Source organism: Zosterops lateralis (assembly GCF_965231275.1).
Source record: "Zosterops lateralis genome assembly, chromosome: 1".
Lineage (NCBI taxonomy): Eukaryota > Metazoa > Chordata > Aves > Passeriformes > Zosteropidae > Zosterops > Zosterops lateralis.
Window position 1 is genome coordinate 133,211,139 of NC_139762.1, and position 24,130 is coordinate 133,235,268.

The 24,130-nt window shown below is 35.0% G+C and overlaps 1 protein-coding gene across 3 annotated transcripts in view; it reads left to right on the forward strand.

The window, feature by feature from the left end:
- RIMS2 (regulating synaptic membrane exocytosis 2) overlaps nucleotides 1–24,130 on the forward strand; it is a gene marked incomplete at its 5' end in the record, with an annotated part of 477,503 nt that overhangs the window by 272,627 nt on the left and 180,746 nt on the right. For all 3 annotated transcript variants that reach the window (XM_083865898.1, XM_083865900.1, XM_083865899.1), the window contains 5 exons: nucleotides 5,029–5,076; nucleotides 10,360–10,490; nucleotides 13,174–13,345; nucleotides 13,896–14,049; nucleotides 21,821–21,847. In XM_083865898.1, coding sequence (XP_083722024.1) covers nucleotides 5,029–5,076; nucleotides 10,360–10,490; nucleotides 13,174–13,345; nucleotides 13,896–14,049; nucleotides 21,821–21,847 — 532 coding nt within the window. The remainder of the gene's footprint in view (nucleotides 1–5,028; nucleotides 5,077–10,359; nucleotides 10,491–13,173; nucleotides 13,346–13,895; nucleotides 14,050–21,820; nucleotides 21,848–24,130) is intronic.

Consider the following 24,130-nt stretch of genomic DNA (forward strand, 5'->3'; position numbering starts at 1 on the left):
TACAGCTCCTTTTCCTGCGTGGATGTCTTCGTGCACTTAGACGTTTTACGAGCAATTGCAAGCCGCGGCTTTTCCGAAGGCCCTTTGCCTTCCCGAGCTCTCTTTGCCCCCAGATCCGTTCTTTCCCCTGTCCTATTTTTGTGGTTTTCTCGCTCCTAAATTTGGTTCAGAGGTTCGGGTGGAGCCGCGGGGGTCTCCTCACTCACCAGGCCACCGAAATCGGTGGGGGTACCCTCCTGGATCGCAGGTCCCCGCAGCTTCCCCCGAATCCGAGTCACGGCACCAAATCTGTTATAAATGCAAAGGCAAATTTCAGGTTAATAAATGACAATTTATTAATAACAGAATATCGAGCACCTGAAAAAGAGAAAAACCACAATAATAGGAAATTGTCAGCGCGCGCTGGGTGGATAGAGGTCCGCACCGATGTACCAGACGCCCTAGTCCACGCCAGTGCAGTTTTCAGTCCACCGTTTTATAGGAATTTTCTGCCCTTAGGCAGTTCAGGTGTCCAAGGTGGGTTGAATAGTCCGGATTTCTTTTCGATGGCCCTCCTGGATCTCATCAAGTCTAGTTGTCTCATTCTGGGAAGGCTCCTTTCTTATGTCAATTCCAAAAGTCCGTCTTATGTTGATTTCATTCCGCTTGTGGCACCAGAAGGTTGATGAAATTGGCATCATCGTCAGGAAGGAATTTCTCCTTGCCTTGGCGAGGAAGTGATTCTTATCAGGGTTGGCCAGTGTCTTTTGTCTAAGTTGATGATCTTCGTCCTGTCTTTTGCAACTGAGATTAGCAGGCTGAGAGAGAACGGTTACCCTTCTACTGGATTTTACAATTTTACTTTAGCTTTGTTTCATTATACATCGAATTATTATTTTATACACGAATTTTTACCGTATTTTTATCACAGCATATAAAATTCAATGTTTAAACTCAAGAAGGCATAATTCCGATTTTTATTTATTTTTCAAAAGTTTCAATATATAAATGCGTGTTCCAAAAAAATTTCTTTCCATCTAAGGAAACCAAATAATGTTAAGAGACATTAGAAAATCTTTCCTATTTTTTTGGTTATGTATTTATGTACATAACCTTATGTACTGTTTGCAATTACATTCAATACTCCCTACTACTTGTTACCTGTGCTTCCCTGAGAGAGCAGCTGATACCTATCTGATAACACAAAGCTCCAGCTGAGTGAAACTGAAGTCAGAGTTACTCTGTAACTCTCTAAAGTCACAATTTAGACATCCAAGATTTTTAGACAGTTTGAAAGTTTGGATGCTTGTCTTGTCTGCCCAGCTAATGGAACATTGGAAATAGGTGTATTTCCTGATAATCATGTTAGGGCACAGCCCAGCTCCTGATGCTGTTGGGTCAACACTTTGGGAGGCAAGTACACAACTTTTTTCTTTGCAAGCAAGGGTGGCTGTCATAGTGTCTGAAGATGCTCTAGACAGGTGGCAACATGGGATCTAACTGGGCACATTGCAATATATAGGCTGATATGCATTTTTAGAAATAGAGGACTTAATGAGAATTATTAGAAGTATTCTACAGGAACAGTGTTTTCAAAAGAATCAATGTAGTTTCTTTCTAATACTTTAAGATAGTTTTTAAAAATTAAAATTTTGTGACATCAGATTTGGGTATTTATGTTCTTGAAAGTAGTATGATGAATAGTTTTTTCCCCTCACTTTTTAATATTTGAGTTTATCATTCTACAATTTTAGAAGTTTTGAAACTTTGGAAGAGTTAGTGAAAAATCCTGTTTGTGAAGTTGGAGATGTTTTGAAAAATTAGAATGGACTATGAGATTTTCTAATCTTGAACCTTTACAAAGGGAAGTATTAAGGTAAAACTGAATTTTAAAGATCTGCTTGAGTTATAAAAATTATTTTATTTTGAATGCTACAAAATGGATGTGCTTTAGTATTTTGGTTTTCCATGTCTTAATCAGCTCTTTTCTAACAGAAGAGTAGATGGATCACATATTCATTCAAATAGCTGAGTAAAGTAGAAATGAAAGGAAATACTAAATTCTGAATGTAATTGTGAATATGCTCTTTATGGGGAGTGCCTAGACAGGAGAATAACTAGAGAACCCTGGTAATAAATGAGGACAGGATGTTGTTCTTTGTGAAAAAGGTGGGTCAATGACATTCTGGGACATGGTGGCTGAATTCAAGCAGGTATGATGGATCTGATGAACAGATGAAAGGCAAGATTTTGGAAGAGTTTCTCATATTTTCTGTGCCTTTGAACAGTAGCATGTAGTCCTGAAGGGTTGCTGTTAGTGCAGCTGTGGTTCCTGTGAAATATAGGCAGTGAAATACAAGAGTTGTGGGCAGAAATGGAGATACAACAGTTCAGATGAAAGTATTTGAATGGATACTTGAATATAGAGTTATTCAGATCCTTAAGGGATTTTTATATATTAACGGTATTTTGGAATCTATTTCTTTATGTTCAGTATGGTTTTGGCTGGTTTAGCTGTAGCAGTGCCACTGTAGTATTCAGGGATGTCTTTCTCCATCTGTTCAGTTCTCCATATTTTCCTTTGAATTGGCATTGGTCTGTGTGTTTTCTTTGTGGAGGTTACAGTGTTGGTCTAGAGCTGACTAATAGGATTGACCACAAAGTAAACCATCTCACATAGACAGGAAGTCTTCTGTACATTAATAATTATTCTGCCCAAGTACATGCTTAATTGAACAAATTATGAACAACTACAGTAAACTATTGTGTGTTATAACTTACTAATATAACTTATCCATATTATCTGTGTTTTATTTTATAGCATTTTTTATTCATGTTGCTTTTCAGGGGAGTATCTGACTGTTATTGCAATTATGGGTTTTTTATTATTTGCTTTGTCTCATTTCTGTTTCTGTATTTTTTCACTGAGTTGTTTTTCTTTTAATATAATTTTGAATATGTCAAAAGTATTCTTTGTATGTTGGTGTTCTTAGCTTAACTACTGAATTTTGGCTATGTTTTTGGTACTGCATAAAAAGTATAACTTGAAATGCTTTTCCAATAGTTAGGTTTAGGGAATAATAACTATAAGACCATATAAGCGGATACAAGTACAAAGTCACAGTATTTAATTTTTGTACTGGTGGAAGTTCTAGCAGAAGAGGGATGCCATTTATAAAATTAATCTATTTCCCTGTACACTTGAACCAGAGGACCACTTCAATAGATGTTCCAAACATATTCAGTCTATAAAGCTATAGAAATAAAGTTATATTAATTATAGTTGTAATAGATGCAGCATAATAGAAAGCCTTTATTGTACATTATGAAGGGCCTATATGTTAGCACATTGAGGGGATGGGATCAAGTACAACACATGCTACCCCTCCTCTTTCACATGTTCTTTTTCCTTTTCTTCCTCCTCTTTTTACCTCTATACAATTAAATTGCTGTTGCCCTAACATCAAAACCTGTAAAGTTCTAGGTAGTGCACACAATGTGTTAATTTTCCTCCATTTCCAGGGCAGAATATGACAGGTGAGGAGATGACCCCTGATGCATGGTGGGAGAGATTCTGTCCCTCTTAGGATTGCAATATCCTGTGATAATTAAATTTTCCCTTGTAAAATGGAGCTGAAGCAAGCTGAAGATCTACTTTTATTGTGACTAGGTCACATTCTGACACCCTTAACACTGGGCTCTGCAGTCCTGCCCATGCAGAGTGGCAGGTAGACTGCAGCTGCTGCACCTTGCAGAGCACAGAGAGCACATCAGACAAAACCTGTGATCCAGACTGTCAAATTTCCTTATATATCCTCTTTCTTTGACGTAAGACCAGATTACTTCATACATTTTATAGAACAGATTTCTCCAGCATCTGTGCATGCCAAATAAGCAAGGAGGGTGGCAGAAGCATCATCGTAGTGCCTATTTCCTTGCTTTAGGTACATTTCTAATGGAAGTTAATATGAGTAGTAGCTTCTTTCTATCATTTTGAATTAGATCTATAATCTCAGGAAAACTGAGCAGAGGTAAAGGAGATTCCAATCTCTCAGATGGCTGTGATTGTTGGGACCTACTCCATGCTCCTGTTCTTCTACTCACCAGCCCTCTGAAATATCAACACATGCTCCTTTTCCTGTCCATGCCCCATATTCTGTCTAAGTTCTTTGCCACTCCATTAGCTGTTGCTCTAAGCTGAAAGTGAGGAGTGGTTGCTTGGAATTTGCAGCTAGTCCAGGAATTTGTGTTGCCTGTACTTGAGGTAGTCTTGATGTAGCCACTGGAAGCCACATGGTTGTATGTAGTCTAAAGTGTTACAGCAGAAAAGTATGGTATAAATATAGATGCAGTTTGCTAAACTCTCTAGATCCCATTTCATGCAAGGGTTTTGTGTGTATACCATATGTCATTTCTGTCATGATTTCTAGGGAATTGAAATATATAGATTGTACCTTCCCCCGCGTAATATTAATACCAGACAGCACTAACTTTCTTTTAATTGTTTTCAAAGTATTTAGGAAGACACGACTCTTAAAGTTACCAAAAAGGAGAAAACCTTTAACTCACTTTCCTAAGAAACCAAAGCTGTCAGTGTGTGAATTGTAGTTGTTTCTCTCTGAATATGCATGTACAATCTCCCTGAAAGAGACAATCAACTTTAAATTATGTTTCCAACACTCCACTTTTAAATCACACTTTGCTTACCTGTTCTTTTTGTTACATGTTATTTCTAAATCTATTGTAAATGTTGTCTATAGGCTTGCAAAGAGAAATCCTTGCTCCTAGGGAATCAGTGGTAAAATTCCTGCTGACTTCCCTAAGGCAAGAATTTCCACAAAAAGGTTTTAATTGATTTGGTAACAGATTTGCAGATTTAATTTATGCATTGCATTAAAATACTTTTTGTTAGATAAATATGTTGTTGGTGTAAATCTGTGTTTAAAGTAATAGTTATGTGTCTTTGTTTTTACTTTTGGTCTTTTAGTTTCCAGCGTGTTGTCCTTTTTGGTTTTGTTTTATTGCTTTTTCTTTAATTTTGCTTACCAGAGCCAAAGCCTTAGTAGAAGAACAACGCCTTTTGTTCCTAGGGTTCAGGTAAAGACTTCGTCTGCCTGACAGAAACTAAAGTTGTGGGTTTTTTCTTTGTTTGTTATGGAAAATGCATAGTAGGAAAACATCACATTATAGTCCGTTTTCCCATATTTTGAGTGTGTTGCTTTAAACCATATTAACAACTTCCATGTCATCTTGTGAGCAGCTTGTAAAATTCTGCATGGGGGTTAAAATATTAAATTGTCATTTAAAGAGACAACTAGTTTTTGTTTGCTGTCTGCCCAATATTAAACTTATACAGGTTTCAATAGCAACAATGGCTGTGCATCCAACATACAAAATTTGTGTATTGTTTAAGCAATAAATAATTTTGTGCTTGAGTTTATTATATAAAGATGAATGTCTCTTTAAATATTTCATTATCATTACTTCACACATATTTTTTTGCATTTTCCACATAATACATATAATAGTAGCGCCTTGAGTAGAAGGTGGGCAAAAAATTTGTACCTTATTTAAATAAACAAATTTCTTGTGTATGAAACTTGGTTCTTGCATTTTAAAGTACATTAAAATAACCAAAACTCTACTTGTATAAAAATGAATTCTCCAATTGTCTTACTGAATTTATTTAGCTTTGATATTCTGTTTAGGTACAAGTTGTTTGCCTTTTTTTCATTAGGAAGCTCCTAAGGTACTGTAGATTTATGCAAAAGTAGGTTTTCCTAATACATTACAATGCTTATCTTGCTTTGCTGCATGTCTTTCATTTTCTTTTGTAACTAAAATATTATCTGGTTTTCTGACAAAATATCTTTATGGAGGTGTTAATCTTTTGTGTGGCAGCTTTATAAATGCTTTTCTTTTATTAATTGACCAAGATGTAAAGGATGATCTGAGTGATCAGAAAGAGATGACTGACCTTCATTATGAAATGGAAAAGAGATCATATGTACATATATTTATAAAGGAATTCTAAATAAGACTGTAAACACAACATCAAATAAGACGCATAGTTGATAAAGCCCAATTTTTTTTCACATAGTATTCTAGAAAGTATTCTTTACAACTGCTTAAATATAAGTTCAATGTTAAGAATTTCTAAAGAAAAAGGATATTATAAAATAATGCCTTGATTATATGACTTAAAGTTAATATATTATGTGCTATTGACATAAACTGGCTTTGTATGAAACATTTAAAACATCCCTTAGCATAATTAAGAAAGTTGGATTCTGCTCATGATAATTAAATCAGAGGGGTACAATTACAAGTTGCTAAGTAGTTCGTAGAGGTAGTTATATATGACAAAAGTAGGTTTTTTTTTTTATATATATATGTGCTAAATAAATTTAAAAATTATATGAGAGTTGATTGTTCAATTGGAAAGGGAATTTCTGCCTGAAACCTGCATGTTTCATGAAATACTGTAATATAGAAATAACATGTAGTAGTTCCTTATTTTAATGCCATTATACAAAATAAAGACATAGACATAAAAATTGTATGTTCTACTTAGACTAATATCCTCTAATGAAAAAAAAAATACCTTGCTCAAATGATTATGGTAATTAAGAAAAGAGAAGTGCCATGTTTGCTAGAAAATATCTAACAAGAGGTGAAAATGTTTAAGGCTTACTTGCTCACTTCTTGTATGGATTATTTTTTATATTGTAGCTAAGAATTGTCCTTAGCTCCAGTTTTGTCTGTACACAATAATGCCTGTGGAGTCCTTGTGGACCTGTCTAACAGGCTTTTTTGCAGAACCTAGTAACAGTCAATGCTAGACATGAGGGTTTTGACAAGAGTTCCTGAAGAAGTCAAAATTATGACCTTGGCAAAACAAAAAGTCATTCATCTGCCTGCTTTTAGCAGTGATAGTAGATAGTTAAAAAAAATAATGTTAGATATATTTACCATGCAGGCTGCAGAAAGAAGAGGAATTCTCCACTGGTTTTCAAACAAGGGTATTAGGAGCAGTTCAGCAGCAGTGCAGAATTCTAGCTTACGTTTTTGGCATGACAAATTCACTAAATCAGAGCTCTGAGCTGCTGTTTATGGTTGTCAGGAAGTATACATTTCATTGTGAGCTGTGGTATAGCTGTGTCTGTAGAACTCCTTGCAAGAATGAGAATCTCCAAAATTCTGTTTATACTTATTTGTTTCATCACTCTCAATAGGAAATGCATATCTTTATTCTTGCTTGCATCTTCTTTACTTGTTAGTCTGAAACTGATCCTTTCTGGCAAAAGCTCCTCTTCCACACTTCTCTCCATGTCATTCCATTCATCTTCTAGCTCACTGGAGGATTTCATAGAATCATCCTTATTTTATTGGGAAGAAAAACAGTTCCTTCAGTTTCCTTCCTATCAAAAGCCCTCTGAGCTTTTACTAAATTTACAGTACCTGTAGATCTGCATCTTTATTTCCTGAACTTTTAGATTCACCGTAGCATTCCAATTTTCTAACTTGCAAAGTGATGCTTTATGAATCTTTTTAGGGAAAAATCTGCTCTTAAAATTGTGTTTCCTATGCAGTACCTCTTGTTTACTTGGCAAAGCATTCTTTTGAGCCAGAGTTGCCTCTGGCTCTGTTTTTTTCTAACTTCAAAAATTTCAGCCTTCCTTTTGGATTTAATATATTCACAACTTCAATATATTTGATCATGTATAAAAATACGTACAAGGTAAAACTACTAAAAAAGAATTTTAAAAGAAATATAGATTAGGGCAATCTAAATACTTTTATAGTTTCCTGGCCTTTATATCCTACAAGCTTTTCCATTTGATAGCCTTTTCCTGTAGTTGTTCAAGCATATCAGACCGCAGCTGAAGCAGAAAGCAATAGTAGTTTGATTTAGCAATCCTCAGTACTCAGGATTTTTTGAGGTATGTTTAACAACATTCAAAACTGGCCTCAGCTATGCCAAAGACATCACTGCCCCAGGGCAGTTTCAGCATCTTCCTTAAGCTTAACTCCAATAAAATGATTACTGCAAGTATTTTTAAAAATAAACTGAGATTTTATTTATTTTTTTTTGCCAAACAGATCCTACTGGTATATCTTTTGTTTCAGAATAATTTGAGAAAGAAAACTAGTATATCATTAAAAAATAATAAATATAATAAACATAAAGTAGGTTACATGAAAAATTATAATGAGCAACAGAAGAACAAAAAGGTCTGGCCAGCTGTCTCTGTCTCTTTCTGGTCCTAATTCTGACTCCTGACTTTTCCTGTAACAAGCCAAATTAAATGGCATTACAGTGAAAATATGTCCATTAAGTTTAAGTTTTTTCTAATTATATTTTTTCAAAACATGAAATGTAGAAGGTATTAGTCAATGCAAATTTTGAGCTCTTGTTCCAAACTACAGTTGTTAAAGCATCTCAATGAAGTGGTGTCAGAAGATTTCATTTTCTGCTTAAGTAATTCTTTAAATATTTTGACTGAAGTTTTCATGTAAAAACTCAGTCTGAAACAAATATAGTGAAGAAATATTTAGCTTGCATATAAACACATAATTCTGGTTGTATTTTTAGCACTTATATCTAGATGATTTCACATTCATCAGTTACAGTTTGTGATAGTGTCTGTATCAAAAAAAATTTTCATTCTCCTTAAGCAAGCATAATTTTCCCCAAAAAGCAAATGAAGTAGATTGCCTTCAGTGCTACTCCCCTTGAGATGTGGGACTAGCCAAGTCTGTCTTTTGCTTCAGGGCTTCCAAGGAGGCCTGTGGGTGGATACATTTAGTGTCAAAGAACATTTAAGTTGACTTGCACTTCAGAGGTCATTAAAGCTGTACTGTTGTACAAAGCTTTCTGCTTTTGATCTGTAGCTGAATGGAGATGGCTAAAAGTCCAGATAATACTCAGTGTAGAGAAAAATACTGTCAAAGCCCATGGCTTGCAAGAATGTAGGAACAACCCCTAAGATTTACACACAGATGAGTAGCCACAGGAGCCTTTAACTATTAGTACCAGAAACCTATAAAGTCTGTAGCAGGGCCAATGGCAGGGTAATAGAGGGCAAATATCCCATTTTTAATATCCATTCAAATGGTTGGTGGCTACAGGAATTGCAAGAACTGAAGCAGTGAAGGAAGAAGTACTGCCACCAATAATTGAGTTGGCGTGTCTTAGTGTAATCTCCCTTAGTGAAGTATTAGGAATGGCAGAGAGCTAAATCAGCCTCTTCTTTATGGGTTAAAAGTCTTGAGAATTACATCAAGACCTTTCTTTAAGAGACTGAAATGTTGAAGATGAAGAGCTATGATAGCAGATGAGAACCCTGTCTCTAAAATGATGTGAGATGATTTCCACAGAAAATGCACCTTCCCCTGTTTATGTCTACCTTAGCCAGGGTATATTCATGCCTAAAGGTGTATTGCCTGGTTAGGTGTGCAGCTGGGCATTATCCTCTCTGATTCCCTTAAGTTCAGGCAGGGTCACTGTTTTCTTCAAATGTCCTAGTTTGTCCCGTCTCAGGCAAAGTCCTCATGAAGAGAGTCTCCTCAGTAGGCTGTAGTTAGTGACACTGCAGTGCTATCACCATGTAATGACTCCCTGGCTATTTGGAAGGTTTGTTTTGCCCTAACTGCACCATTTCCCCCTTCTGCAGTGACTGCTCTGAAGTAGGTATATCCCTTTCTTGGCTGATGTATTTGCAGTCATAGAATTCAAACTGAAATAGCTAAATAGCAGCTTGTAATGACTGTAGTGAAAAAGGATGGCAAATCAAGCTTTAGGCTGGTTAATAACAATTTCTACAAATGAACAATAGTGGTTTTTACCTTGTTATGGAGTTGGACTATGAAGAAGGTTGGACTACTGAGCTTTCCTCTCTATTTATGAAGGGCTTATATGATTTCAGAATAAGTGTATATATGTTGAAAAATATTAAGTGCTCTGAAATATTAATGGGTTTATCCCACAGTCTCTTTAGCACAACAGCAGATGAAAAATGAATTCATTGTACATAAACTCCTCAGAAATGTATATATATGAATGCCATACATTAGTAATGCAAGTAATGCAATACAAGAGAGAATAATCCTAACCAGAGCACCATGTGAAAAACAATTAATGTGAAGTAAGGTATTTATAGTACAGGGTTTTAAAAAAATAGTAACTCCTGGTATATACTGAGGCTATTAAAATAATAACTTATTTTTTATTCTTTGTTGTAAGTGAAAAATAAGATATAATATTTTCTGTTTAAGTAAACAATATGAATAGAAGCTCATAAACAAAATTATTTTTAAGGATTAATATACCACTTCATTGTAGAAATGAGTTCACTAATTAATATTTTCTTCCTACAGATAAAACTGTGGTATGACAAGGTTGGTCATCAGTTGATAGTGACCATACTGGGAGCAAAGGATCTTCCTTCAAGGGAAGATGGGAGGCCAAGGAATCCTTACGTTAAAATTTACTTTCTTCCAGACAGAAGGTAGGGTGAACACAAAGACAAGGAATATTTGAATAAGAATTAGTCTGATACTCAGGTGACATGCACAGCTGAGTCTATCAGCCATACTTACATGGAAAAAGGTTACAGTGTTAAGTTCTTGTGTTGAACATGCTATGTAACAGCAAGGTGTCTTTGAACACGAAGCACAAACTTGCTTTCCCTGGTTATATTATAAAACACCGAATAGAAAAGGAAAGGTAAGCATATGGCTTTGCATGGGGATATGTTATTTGCAAAGAATGTTACTAGTGTTTTGTAATGCCTTTATTTCCTATGCCAATTATTCTTCTCTAGAGCAAAGAAAATGCTACAGTCGGGTTAATAAATTTCCGGACTGATGAGTCCAGCAGTTTGGTTTGCCCCACTCTTAAAATGTAAAGCAGTGACAGGTTTGGCATCTGAAACCCACAGATTTCTTATCATAGTATAAGTGAGTAAAGGCTGATGGGGACTGAGAGTTCCCATTTGCACTTTGAAAACTTCCCCTAAAGCACAGAAGTCTTGTTAATCTAAATAGTATCATATATGCACTTAGGGAAAATTAAACTGTAGTAGGACCCCTATTCCTGAAAAGCTCCTCACTTCTTAGTCCATGATTTTCTGTGTTTCAATTTAGGTGTTGGGAAGAACAGTAGAAGAGGTATTGTGTTCTCCAGTTGATTTTTTAATTGATATTTCCTCAGATTGTGTCAGTAGGGGAGCATGTTTACCTTTATTTTATAATTTACCAACCAAATAGTTCAAAGCTTTAATGTCACTCAAAATAATAGATCAGTGGATTACTAAATCTGTAGAATAGGATGTAACTCGTGTTTTTACTTTGCTTTTCCAAATGGCTGAACCAGGAAGATGCTAACTATCTCCAGTACCATTTGACTTCAGCAGGAATTAAAGCTATTTAGTATTTTGGAAGACATGGCTTTTTCGCTTTCATTGTATACTATATGTTGACGTGTAAATTTTCTGTGACTACCTAATTTGTTGTGTCATTGCTGATTAAAAGGTTTTGGATAGATTTTCTCAGGCTCACCAATATTTGAATTGTTGGTTTAAATCCCTAGTTTATTGAAACTGCTGTAGTGTGTTTGTAGCTGCTGAAGCTGAGCTAAACTGAGAATCAGGTCTGCTTCAACTATCTTACCAGCTTTTTCAAAAGTAATGAGTAATTAAGAGGCTAACAAAAGTGTGTTCACAATGTTTTACAATGTAAGTTGTGATAAGCAAAAATATATTGACATTAGATTTTATTAATCTATGATGTTTTTTCCCATCTATGGGAAGTATTCAGAACTTTTCTTTAGTTGTTTTACGTGCTTATGATCAGCAATTTTTCTTGTAGAATTGTGGGGTTTTTTCTGATGTGGAAATGCATTTTTCTTTCCTTAGATTTAAAAGCTCACTAAGTAAAAGTATATTCCTTATGTAGTAGAAAGAAACATGCTAGAGGTAAATACACTTAAGTCAAGCCTTTTGTTAGATGAAGATGCTGAATTCTCCTTGATTAAAGAAAAATGTTGTACAATGTAACTTTATTTCAGTCCACAAGGGTGAACAAACCTTTTGTATACTAGAAATAATTTATGTTTTTATATCAGTGTGTCTAAAAATATTATTTCTTAGGTAATTTTTTGATCTAACTTCCAAGTAACAGTTCAGAAACACAATGACTTTATTACAATTGCAAGTATTAACGAATGGACTGTATCTGCATTGCCTATTAAAAAATCCTCATAAATTAGTATGGCAGCTGCATTATGCAGCAATCAGCAGGTTTAAAATAAGCATTGTTATGATGACTCTTGTCAGTATTCTCAGTAGGAGGAGTGTGGGTGTTTTCCAGCAAAAATTGTTTCAATCAGAAAATATTAATTCTTTCAAGTAGAAATATTCTGCAGAAGATGTTGCTTTCAACAACACCCTGGAGCCAGAGCAGGGGCTGCCAGGGTAACCTTGCCTGGAGACCTCACCTCTTAGTGGAGGTCCACCTTCAGCCTGGGTGATTCATTGGAGTCACCAAAGGATTTGAGAAGCTGTTTTGAGAACACTGTTCCAGTGTTGCTGGAAAAGAACATGGAACTCATTTTTGGGGCTTCTGGTTTCCCAGGTGGATAAAGAACCCTTAGTCAGGAAAACCCTGCACTATCCTGAGCTCCCTGACCATTCCTTCATGTGGGCCAGCTGCTTCTTCCTGCTCTGCAGTTGGAGTGAGCCACTGTAGGACTGGAAGCTCGAGGGAACCAGCTGGCTGATTTTTCTGAAATGCAGGTGTTTGCTATGCCCAATGTTGTCTGTAGAGATGTTCTACTGTCAGACTGTGCCTTGTGGAAATCCCATTTAAGGAAGTACGTTTTACTTTATAAAATGCTGTTTCCAAAAGAAAAGAAAATACACCCAAAATCATATTAAAACATTTGTGGTTTTTGTGGAACATCTTAAAATTGGAATTGGCACATAAACTTGAAATCACCTAACCTTAGTTTTTACTATGAACTTAAGAATTATCCTCAATATATCCACTGACCTTTATTATAAAGGAAAATTCCTAATGTACCCATGATTGTACAAGCTGAACTGTTGATTTAAGATTTCCTATTTCTCATTATGTACTTAATGCAGTTTAATGGTGTTTTGAACGTATTTAATATTTAACTGTTTTTTTCAGTGATAAAAATAAAAGAAGAACAAAAACTGTAAAGAAAACATTGGAACCTAAGTGGAATCAGACATTTATTTATTCTCCAGTTCATCGGAGAGAGTTTAGAGAACGAATGTTAGAAATCACTCTTTGGGACCAAGCACGAGTTCGAGAGGAAGAAAGTGAATTTTTAGGAGAGGTATACGAGTATTGGTAGTTAATATAGAAATACAATTGCTCACATACTCATGTATAGATACAGTGTTTTCAAAAAAATTACTAACTGTACAAAGCAAAGCTGTTTTTAATTGCTTTAGTTTTTCTTTTACTTAATAGTAAATGAATAGTGATCTTGCACATATCACATAATCCTGATATGAGATTCTTTCTGTGGTTTTTTTTTCTGATTTAGTAACAGTATGAATGTGGTTTCTCAATTCCTAATTATTCATTAAAATCCATATTATCCATAGTTATATTTTACTAAAACTTTGGAACATTGCTCATTAACTTATTTGAATACTGTAAAGGCTCTCATAAGGTAATAAGGATTTTGTGAAAGATTTTTTGGTATATTTAGTGTTCTGAAAGCACAGGAGATTCTTTCATATTAAAGCAAAGTTTTTATATAACTTCAGATAAAGTCCTTAGCAATAAGATAATAATAGAATAAAATTTATGAGTATATCTATTTTAAAATATTCTGTCATGTAGTGCTTTCTTACTTTTAACCATTCTTTCTTTTTCAGATTCTTATTGAGTTAGAGACAGCATTACTAGATGATGAACCTCACTGGTACAAGCTTCAAACACATGATGTCTCTTCATTGCCACTTCCCCATCCCTCACCATATTTGCCACGCAGACAGCTCCATGGCGAGAGTCCCACACGGAGGTTACAAAGTAGGTTATTAGTTTTGCACACTGTATATAGTTCATTTGAATTAATGCATAATAAAATCTATTCAATTCTTGCAAATGGAAGGCTGACAGAATTTTTATGTTGATTTGTGGTTCTGAATTAGATCATTTGTAATTACAGGTGAGAGTCTGACATGCAACAAATGGTATCAATCACTGTGCATTACGCAATTCTTTTCTTCTGAGACCATTCAGTTCAGATCTTCAGCTTGAGTAAATTATCTTGGTTTTTGCAATGTGCTCTTTTTATCATGAAGCCTTTCCTTTTATATTATGTTCATAATTTCATTGTTTAAGCAAAAGTGAATTTTCAGGATCTCTTTAGCTCATACTTCTTAAAGTAACCTGTATATAATATCATATGTGGATAAATTAATACCATGGCCTGTTGCCTTGCTTTGATCTTATTTTATGTGCTTAGATTCACAATTTCTCTAAAAATTCTACTTTGTAGAGTTTATTATACTTGATCCATAGTAGTTATCAGTAGATATTTTGAAAATAGAATATATCAAATATGATAATAAATACAGATACGTAAGAATAAAACATTGAAGGGGGTAAAATCTGGTTCTTCAATACTTCATGGTTTCTCTAGTTCAACTGTTCAGTGCTGTCAGTGATTTAAAGCTCTCATTCACTGAATAAACTTTATAAAATACCAGTTGGCAATTATATTAAAAAACCCCGCAACAAACCAAATGAACCAACCAAATTAATAAAACCCCCAAAACCCAAAAGGCCCACCACCACTACAAAAACCCAACAAAACAAAACTAAAACTCAAAACCAAACAAAACCCCCCCAACAACACAAAGGAACTTCAACAACTCAAATCCAATTTCTAAGATTAACTGGTAGTTTCTTTGAGTATGTGAAAGTGAGTGCATGCTTCACACAAACTCACAGAAACTTATGTGTGTAGTCATGAAAACAAGCTTGGATATTTCCTTTGCTCTATATAGAGTCTTTAATAGCTAACCCATTGTATACAAGTATTTCAAGCAGTTGATCTGTTTTGCTTCTGTGCACTTGATGGTGAGAAGGTTTAAAATGCTCCATATCATAATATTCAGAGATAGACACACTATCAGAGACTTACCCTGCATAGCCTTGAAGTTGTAAGATTGTATTTGTCCACAAAAGGAAGAAAGAAGTGATAGTTAAAAGGTAAGGAGTTTAACTGCAATTCAGTCCTTTTCAGTCTTCTCATATGCCATGGCCGTTATTCAACTAAAATTTTTAGATTATGCTTCTTATATGGTTGATCGCATCTTTTAGCACATTTTAAGAAGATAGGTTTCCGTCTACAACAATTTTTACAGACCAGCTGGACTCTTTGTATTTAAAGTTAGTGAAGCTCTGATTTTCAGGAAATATTTAGTCCTGCAAACAAACCCTGTTGGTCTATCAGAATTTCTGTTTTTCCAACTTCTTATTCTGCCAATAAGAATGAATTTATGATTTATTTTTTACATTTCAGTGATGTTTGAGTAAAGATCTGTTGATAGCGAGCCAAAATTTGAAAGACATTCAAATTTTTTAATCTACTAATACTACTATGTATTAATAAGTTATAAAAAGTAACTAATAAATCCTAATACAAATAATGTGCTCAACTGAACATTATACATGCTTCTTTGTAAATACAGAGGAAAGGACTTAGCAAAACCTCTGGTTTGGTGGAATACTAAGATTTGGTATAGAAGTCCTGCTTTTCAATAAAGATGGTTTAGCCTGACTGTTCCCTGAGCACTAATTTTTCAGCTTCAGGTTCTAAAAACTTCAATCAAATAAACAATCTCAGATTTTCACTATAATTGCTGGAGAATTCACATGTTCCTACACTAAATTATCCTATTTCCTTTTGTACAGAGATAGGGACCTGATAAAGAAGGATTTTCACTAGTGGGATAGGAATATATTAATGTCTTGAATCCTTGTGTATCATAAATAATTTTCAGTTTAAACATATAGTTTTAAATGAACAGAACAAGTCATCCTGGAATTAAAATCCTTGCTTTCTGGGGTCTGAAAAGATATATAACTGTAAATTTAGCCCCTGGTCAGAGCTCAGCTATGGCAGCAGAATTCATTTAGCAATGGGAAAATACAATTTTTCTTTTATTGCTGTCATATGTCTGAAATTGAAATAAAAGTTCTTATTGGTGTCCAAAGAGGTTGTGCAATATCCTACTGAGAGATCCAACACTCAGTTGGACAAAGCTGTAAACAATGCAGCATAAGTTGGCCAAGCCCGAAACAGGGATGGCACCAGATGGCCTCCAAAAATGCTCTTCCCAGTCTAAATGTCATCACCAAGGGACTGGTGAAGGGCAGACAGCACCTCTTAAGACTGTTTGCCTTCACTAAGTAAAATATTTTTACTATAACACATAGAAGCATAGAGTTTTTGCTTTTTTTTTGAGGTGTCAAAACAGTATGAAGTCAAACTTAATATATTAGTTTTCATGTGTCTGAAGATGTTTTTGTATCTTCCAACAACATTCTTGTATGTGATGTAAAAGAAGATGTTATCCACCAGCTCATTATGACAATGTGAAATAAGTCTCTAGAACAAGGCATGTCTAGCATGTTTGTCAACGTTTCTCAAAGCACTTCTTAGAACACCGTACTGGGGTGTTATTAAGCTGGCTGATTTCAATTTTTGGGGCTGCAAAATCTGAGCAGTTCAGTCCTCCTACCTTTTGTTCTTTTCTGCAATGCCTCTGTGTATAGAATTAGTGAGTACAATATGAAAGACTTTATTGAATACTTCCAAAAATTATTAGTGTGAGAAATGACAGGGGAGATATTTTGAAATACAAGGTTGTTTTTTGTTTGTATAAATACACATTATGCACCTAAGCCTTTTTATCTTTATGATTGCCGAGTAAAGATAAACACATGTATTTGAAGACCATACTTAAATGTTACTCTCTAAAGGTAATTTAAAAGAACCACCTACACTTACCACTTCTATTCTCTTTTTAATATCACTGGATTGCAGTGTTCCTGAAGAAGAGCAGACTGCCAGCCCTGAAGAGTGAAGCTGTATTTACAGATTGCCAGTAACAAAGTGCAAGCTTCCCACAGAGCCCCATATGCTGTTTTTTTAGGAACCAGCTTTCAGAGACAGTAGCTTAGTTTCTACATATATTTATCTCTCAATATCTTTGAGTGGGCAGTGTGTTGTGGTACAGACTGATCTAATCAGCTGTCCACCTTCTTTTCCCCAGTCCTCTGATCCATACATTCCATTAACTTCCTAGTGATAAAGAATTCCTATACTTTCTCCTTTGTGTTGTTTGACAGACATTTTCTTAGAAATTGCAACTAATATAGAACATAGGATTATGACTTACTCGCTCTTTCAGCTAATTATATTTCAGATTTTCATAACCTGATCCAATGACTATATTTTAAGCTTTTTTTTAATGTGAAATGTGGGGTGATAAGTAGGTCTATTTTACTTATTGTGCTGAACTTTTGAAGTGAATTTTTAAAATTACTTCATTTTCTCTAACATTTACCACAAAATCAGCCATAGATCCAGAATTCCAGACAACATTAACTAGAATTACAGCCAAGTTCAAGTTCTTTTTATATCGCTTCTGAAAAAGATTGTAAACAGAAAGTTAAAAATAATTTAAGAGAATATTTAGGAAATCTTGTTGTTGGTAGGTTAATTTTCCATCTCACATTAGCTAAGAACCTTATTGGAGAATACATACAAAATTGAATGTGCTTTGGGTACCGTGTTCATGGTTGTTAGGATCACTGGTGTGGAAGTTATTGTTAGTATTTCTATTTGTTGAGAAATGATACAAAAATCAAGCAAGGTTTATACCATGAGATTGTGTATGTAAAATTAGTTCCTCTCCACGAGCCCAGAATATAGAGATATAAATCAAATTGGATATGACACGTTCTTATTCCATCTTTTGCAGTTATATCCATGTAATGTGAGCATTTGTGCAGTGTGAGCTGATACCGTTGAGAAAATTTTTTTTGTTGTTTTGGAGAACAACAATTTTTTTCTTTTTATATTGATCCTGAATTTGTTTTAGATGCAGATTTTGTTTTACTCCAAGTGTTTTAAGACTTTCCCAAATACTTAGGATTGAAGAGTGACTAACACTAGTTTTCTAAGTCAGATTCTGTAGCTTTAAAACTAAGCTGTCCAAATTATTGATCTGCAGCCCATGGAGAGTGTTGAGTACAGTGTAGGTGACAGCTAAGTGTGCAAGTAAGAAGAAATGTGAATATAGCAGTTAACCCAGACATTTTCAAATTTCTAGTTGCAGCATAGATCTGTACAGCATCAGCTCTGTACAGTTTTTAAATACCATGAGAATTCACAATATGACTTGAAAAATAAAAAGAAAAAAAATATTTTGAGCATCCTCAGTAAAGGAAAAGTAATAAATCTACAGGAGATAAACTCTGCTGAGAACAAGATCTCAAAGATTTTAGAAATGACAGCGTTTGAAAATCAATATGTAGAAGTCCAAAATGGGGTTTTTTTCAAGAAGAAGAAGACCAGAAAAAATCAATCAAAATGAAAATAAATGTAAATAAACAGACTTTGGAGTAGATTTCGTATAAAGGGAATATGACTTTCGTTACTTTTAGAATGAAATTCATCAATGACTCCATTAACTGAATTTCATGATTCTTCAGGCCCATTAAAAATCTGGAGTGAGACAAATTACAATAATGAGAATTTAAACTCTGGGGGCAAAATTTGACTATATTTATGTTAAAAAAAATCTGCCTATAGTATGCAAAAGCTATATATAATATTTGATTTTCAAATTTTATTCATTTTTTTGAATAGGAATAGAGAAAACCTTTAATGTGTAAATGAAGTGTTTTGAGTAGCATGAACATTTTTGTCATCTTTTCAGATTTCTACTTTGTACATTTTTCCATCAGACTGTATTTTCTGCGGCAATGCTGAGACCTTAACATGACAAAAATTATTAAATCTGACTAGAAAAAATAAAATTGATATGCTGAATTAAAAAAAAATAAAGAGTCCCATTGCTTATTAATTTTTGCAAAGCATTTTTAGATGTATTTGTCATTGCTGGGTGCTGACGATTTTTATTTTTTGAATGTTCTGTGGCTCTACCTTTAGATCAAGGCAGAATGTCATAACTGTTAATTTAATCCCTCTCTTCCATTATTTAACTGGTAAAGCTGTCAAGTCTATATAGTACGACATCAAGATATACATTTCATAACACCAAAATCATTAAAGTTTAACAATAATTAATTACAAATGTATCTGAAACGTCAGTCTGTGAAATATAAGTCCATGTGAAATGATGGCCAATCTTCATCCAGTGAGAATTATTCATTTCCTTGGAGCGCTGTAGAAGCTCATTTTACTGCAGAATCAGGGTCTTGCTGTCTCAGCAGTTTCCTGTTGTTTCCTGCTAGTTTCTTGTGAGTGTGGTAAGTCAATGCGATAATTTTCAATGAATGTCACTGAATCTTACTTGAGGAAATCATAATAATGCTGTTCACTAGTAGGTAAGTGAATTGTACTTAATGAAAACATGCATCAGTGACTTTTGTTCCAAATTATAATATGGAGCATTTTATGGTCAGCGGCACAGGCCGTGATTAATTTATTATGTGAATTTTACCCTAGAGAGCAAAAATGACAATTAATTTTCTCTTTCATGCTTCTTCCTTAGTTTTTCTCTTTCTTTTAATGGAGCACAGGCCTTGGGCGTGTTATCTTTGTTTGCATGCCTTGATATTTTGTTCACAGAACATGGATATATAAATACCAGTATTGTATTTATTGTACATCTATTATTTATTTATCATATTTTATTGTACATCTATGGTTTATTAAATACTTTAATTAAAAGGTATTTAACATGATACAGGGATGTCTAAAAAGGCCTTAAACTATCAAAGTATTTTTCTAATAAAAGAAGTTCACTTAGAATATTAATTTACTAATTTGTAATTAAACTACAAAAAAACTTAAAAACCTATTTTGAAGCAGTTTAAGAGAATTGCTTCATTTCTCTGTTTACTTGATAAATAATGGTTTTAAACTACTCTTCTGTAGTGTAATGAAGTTTTCAGATGGTTTTAATACTATTCTGACTTCTTCCTTTCTGTGCTGTGGCAACGTAGAGACAAACATTGCTTTCTTAGTCCTCGATCCCATTATAATCTCACTAATTTTATATTCTTGTGCTCTTCAAGAAGCTCTACCCTTTTAAAAATCTACCCAGCAGTTAAATTGAGAAAGCCCATAATTTTTAACAATATGAATAATTTCTAGACTGTGTTAATCTTTTTTATTTTTGTGGGTATGTGGCAACACCTTCAGTGTTTGGGTAACACCTGATGTTGTCAGGGTAAACTAGGCAAAATCTCTAAATTGCATTTTTCATAATTTTGTACCCAAATAATTGTCATTTTTAATGAAATTCAAAACCAGAAGAGATTAGTATTAAGGCATACAAATATTAGAGAAGTTACACAGTAAACCACATCTAAAAGATTGCAAGTGATGCTGAAGAAAACCCTATTATTCACTTTGAAATTATATTGCCTAGTGGAATTCTGGGTCTGGGACATAAAAATGAATGACATTTATCAAGAAACCAAAGGCGCAAATATAGAGAGTTAGAAATTGTTAGTAGATGATTTAGTAATATGATCCACATATTAAAATAGTTGGTACCTGGATGTCAGAAAAAAGTTTGACTTGCCAGAAGGCACTTAGTCATCCAGTGAATCCATTAACAGCACCGTTTGGCAAGAAATTTTCTCTAAAACTGTCATATCATATCGTCTGAGGTGCATCATTTACTTACAGACTGTCACTCTTTCCTGTTTAATATTGTGTCTGTGAGCTTTTCAACTGCAAGGAATAAAAATATTCATAAAATCTTAATAATGACAAAATATTATTAATGTTATTTTGGCTTCCTGACTTCTTTTTATTATGACATCTTATGGAAGTCGTATTTTCAAAATCTACAAATGCAATTAATATTTCATGTTTCCAGAATTGTCCAGTAATTCACATGCTATTATTTTGTTCAGTTTAGTAAAATTGGTATGACTGTATAGAAAGCTGAGATGCATAAACCAGTTGGACTTAAGGAATGAAATCAATAAATCAGGTACTGCAAGTATTTAATCATTGAGCTCATATCAGGATTCTAAAATGGTAAAACCAGTAGGTAATTAAGGTTCTCATGTATGTACATATTTACCAAATCGAGACCTAGCAGGAGGGAGAAGATTGACTGCCACATCACTTCAGAGTCTGTTAAATTTAAAGTAGATTTCAATACTACATCTTGGGAAAGTTCTGCTAGTGCTGCAGTGCCAAAGAAGTGTGCAATATTTTTAAGGATAGTAGCTCATATTGCATGCCTAGCTGAATATACATTTTGCCCATAAAAAGTTAAACACTTACAGTAAAAGTGTGCAATTGTATTTCAGAATCGGAAATAACTGAAATTGCTCTACTAGATCTCTGTGGCTATTGTGTATAACTGTTGATCCAGAAGTGTTTGGCATTTTTATGGTTTAATTTCTCTTAACTGCTTGAGTTTTATTATTTTGAAGGAGAGTGGCCTACAGTATCAAATTCTTCCATCTCTGGCAGCAATTATAAAAAAAGTTTAAGGTTCTAATCATCCCTGTTACATGTGTTGATTCATGTATTTTTCCCTGACACTACTTCATTTCAATATTTGTTTTCCAGATAAAGGCTTATATTCATATAATTCAGGTAATTTTTCAGCATGCTAGAAATGCTTACTGCTTCCATATACGTGCAAAAATTTAATTTGATATTTTATTGGTGTGCTTTTGCTACCTATTGTGCAGATACTAAATTGCATAAAAGTTCTTTGGCTTTTTTTGTCTGCTTTTCAGTATTATGTCTTTTGTTGGCTTTCCTTCTCTGTTCTTAATGTCTCAGTATTGATATTGGAGCAATATTGTAACACTATACTTGCTTTGCTTGGCTTTATTTTAGGTAGAGCTATGGTAGGAAAACTGTAGTGAGCTTTATTAACTATACTAGGAAAATGCTGTTGTGCTTAAACTGGATTAAAAGGAATGCTATAATATTACAGATGTTTGAGAACTAGTATTTTTAGAATACAGACATGGTGTAAGTGAAGTAATGGCAAAATCAGTATTTACACTGGTATATGTGTTTACAGTTTCTTGTTGATATGAATCTCCCATGACAAATCCAGCTCTCTCTGAGGAATTCACCCTAATTAAATATAAGTAAATTAATAACATACAGTTTTTAACAACTTAAATTTTGTAGTGCATTTCTGTGGCGGTTTCAGGTCAAACCAGGCAGAAACTCTGATGTATTGTAGTGTATTTGCTTCGCCAATTTTTCGTTTCCTGGCAAACACACTAAATAAGGTGGTGGGTTGAGTGCCCACTAGAATTCTTTACTCTTTTTCTGCTGCAAGATTGGATTAGGAGAAGAGAAAAGCAGGCTCAAACTTTAAAGGGTATAAAGAAAGCTTTATTAACAAAACTACTAGAAAAAGAAAAAAAGAAAAACCCAAACCAATAAGAATCAGAATAAAACCTTCAGAACACTTTTCCTCCTTCCGCCACCTTTTTTCCTTACCCGCTGACAATGTACAGAGACAAAACCATAGGATTTAGGTCAGTTGACCACCACTAAAATAGTCTTTCATCAATTCTCTTAGGGACAGAAGTCTCTTTTGCCATGTCATGGAGATTTTTCCACAAGAAAACAGTTCTCTCTTGGCTTCAATTCTCAGGAACAGCATCCGCCCGGAAATCTGCATTTGTGAAGTCCCTCCCATCTCTTGCAGCCTTCCCACAGCTGCATGGGCCATGTCGAACTCATGGGGTGCTATTTTAAGGATGAGCTGTTCAAAGCATAGATTCTCTTCATCTATCTCTGAGATCATCTTCATCTCTAGGAACAGAGGTCTTCTTCTTTCCCTGGGGCCAGAGAGTCTTTCATCACCCTCATTTCTCTCTCTTTTAAGGCTTTTCATGAGATCACAGCTACTTCAGCATTTATTTGCTTCAGCATGAATGCTTTTGCTCATATCTGCAATTTGAACACTCCATCTCCCCATACTCTTTCCATGAATTAAAGGAATATTCTTGTGTATCAACAGTCCATCACCATGGCCTTGCAAAAGAATTTCAGCCTAAGACTAAGGCATCTTCTCATTCTCCTTCCATCTGGGACTTGACTCCTTCTTCACTGACCTTGGCGTCTTCATGTTGTCTCTCTACGTGTCTTCACTCTGTCCTTTTCTCTCACCCGGGAGAAGATCAATGTCCTGCATATTTCATATGCAATGAAAGAGTTAATATCTTGCCTGGGGCCTGTAGATGGTCAAGATGGTCAGTGGTGGCTGAAGCAGTCACAATGCTGGATTTCAGGCCATGCTGGGGGCTGTGCCAAGATCTCAGGGCTCCTAGTCTCCAGCCCCTTCTGCATCCAATTCCAGCCGTGGGGCCACTCTCTTTATGGCTGCAGAGCCACCCCTGGTCTCAGCCACACGATCCCTCGTGGTGCTGGGACAGCTTCTTGGCAAGATGACTCAATAATGGGGCTGTTTTTGGTGGAGGATTCTTCGGAGGCTGCAGTGGAAGCAGGGGAAAGCAGCTGGGATCTCAGCAGCTGCACGCCGTGTGGCTGATGGCCTCTCCTTCATCCATCTCCTTCATCCATCTCCTTCATCCATCCTCTCCTGACGGCTTCTCCTGCTCCACCTGGCCGCGTGGGCCATGGGGGAGCAGGGCTTGGCCCGGCCTGGCCACAAGCATGGGGCTGTTACGTGTTCCCAGGCTGGAAGGAGAAGAGAGATTTCCTGGGGTCTGTTTGATTTTTGTGTGTTCACACAAAACCACAGTAGTGTGTTTGACTTCTTCGTGGTTTAACAAGGTGTCAGTATTCAAAACTAATCACTGATTGGTTTTGTCAGGCACAGAGGAAACTGTTAGCAGCTTCTCTTAGGAAAAATCACTTCAATGGGTAGCTTCTTCCCTGCTCACT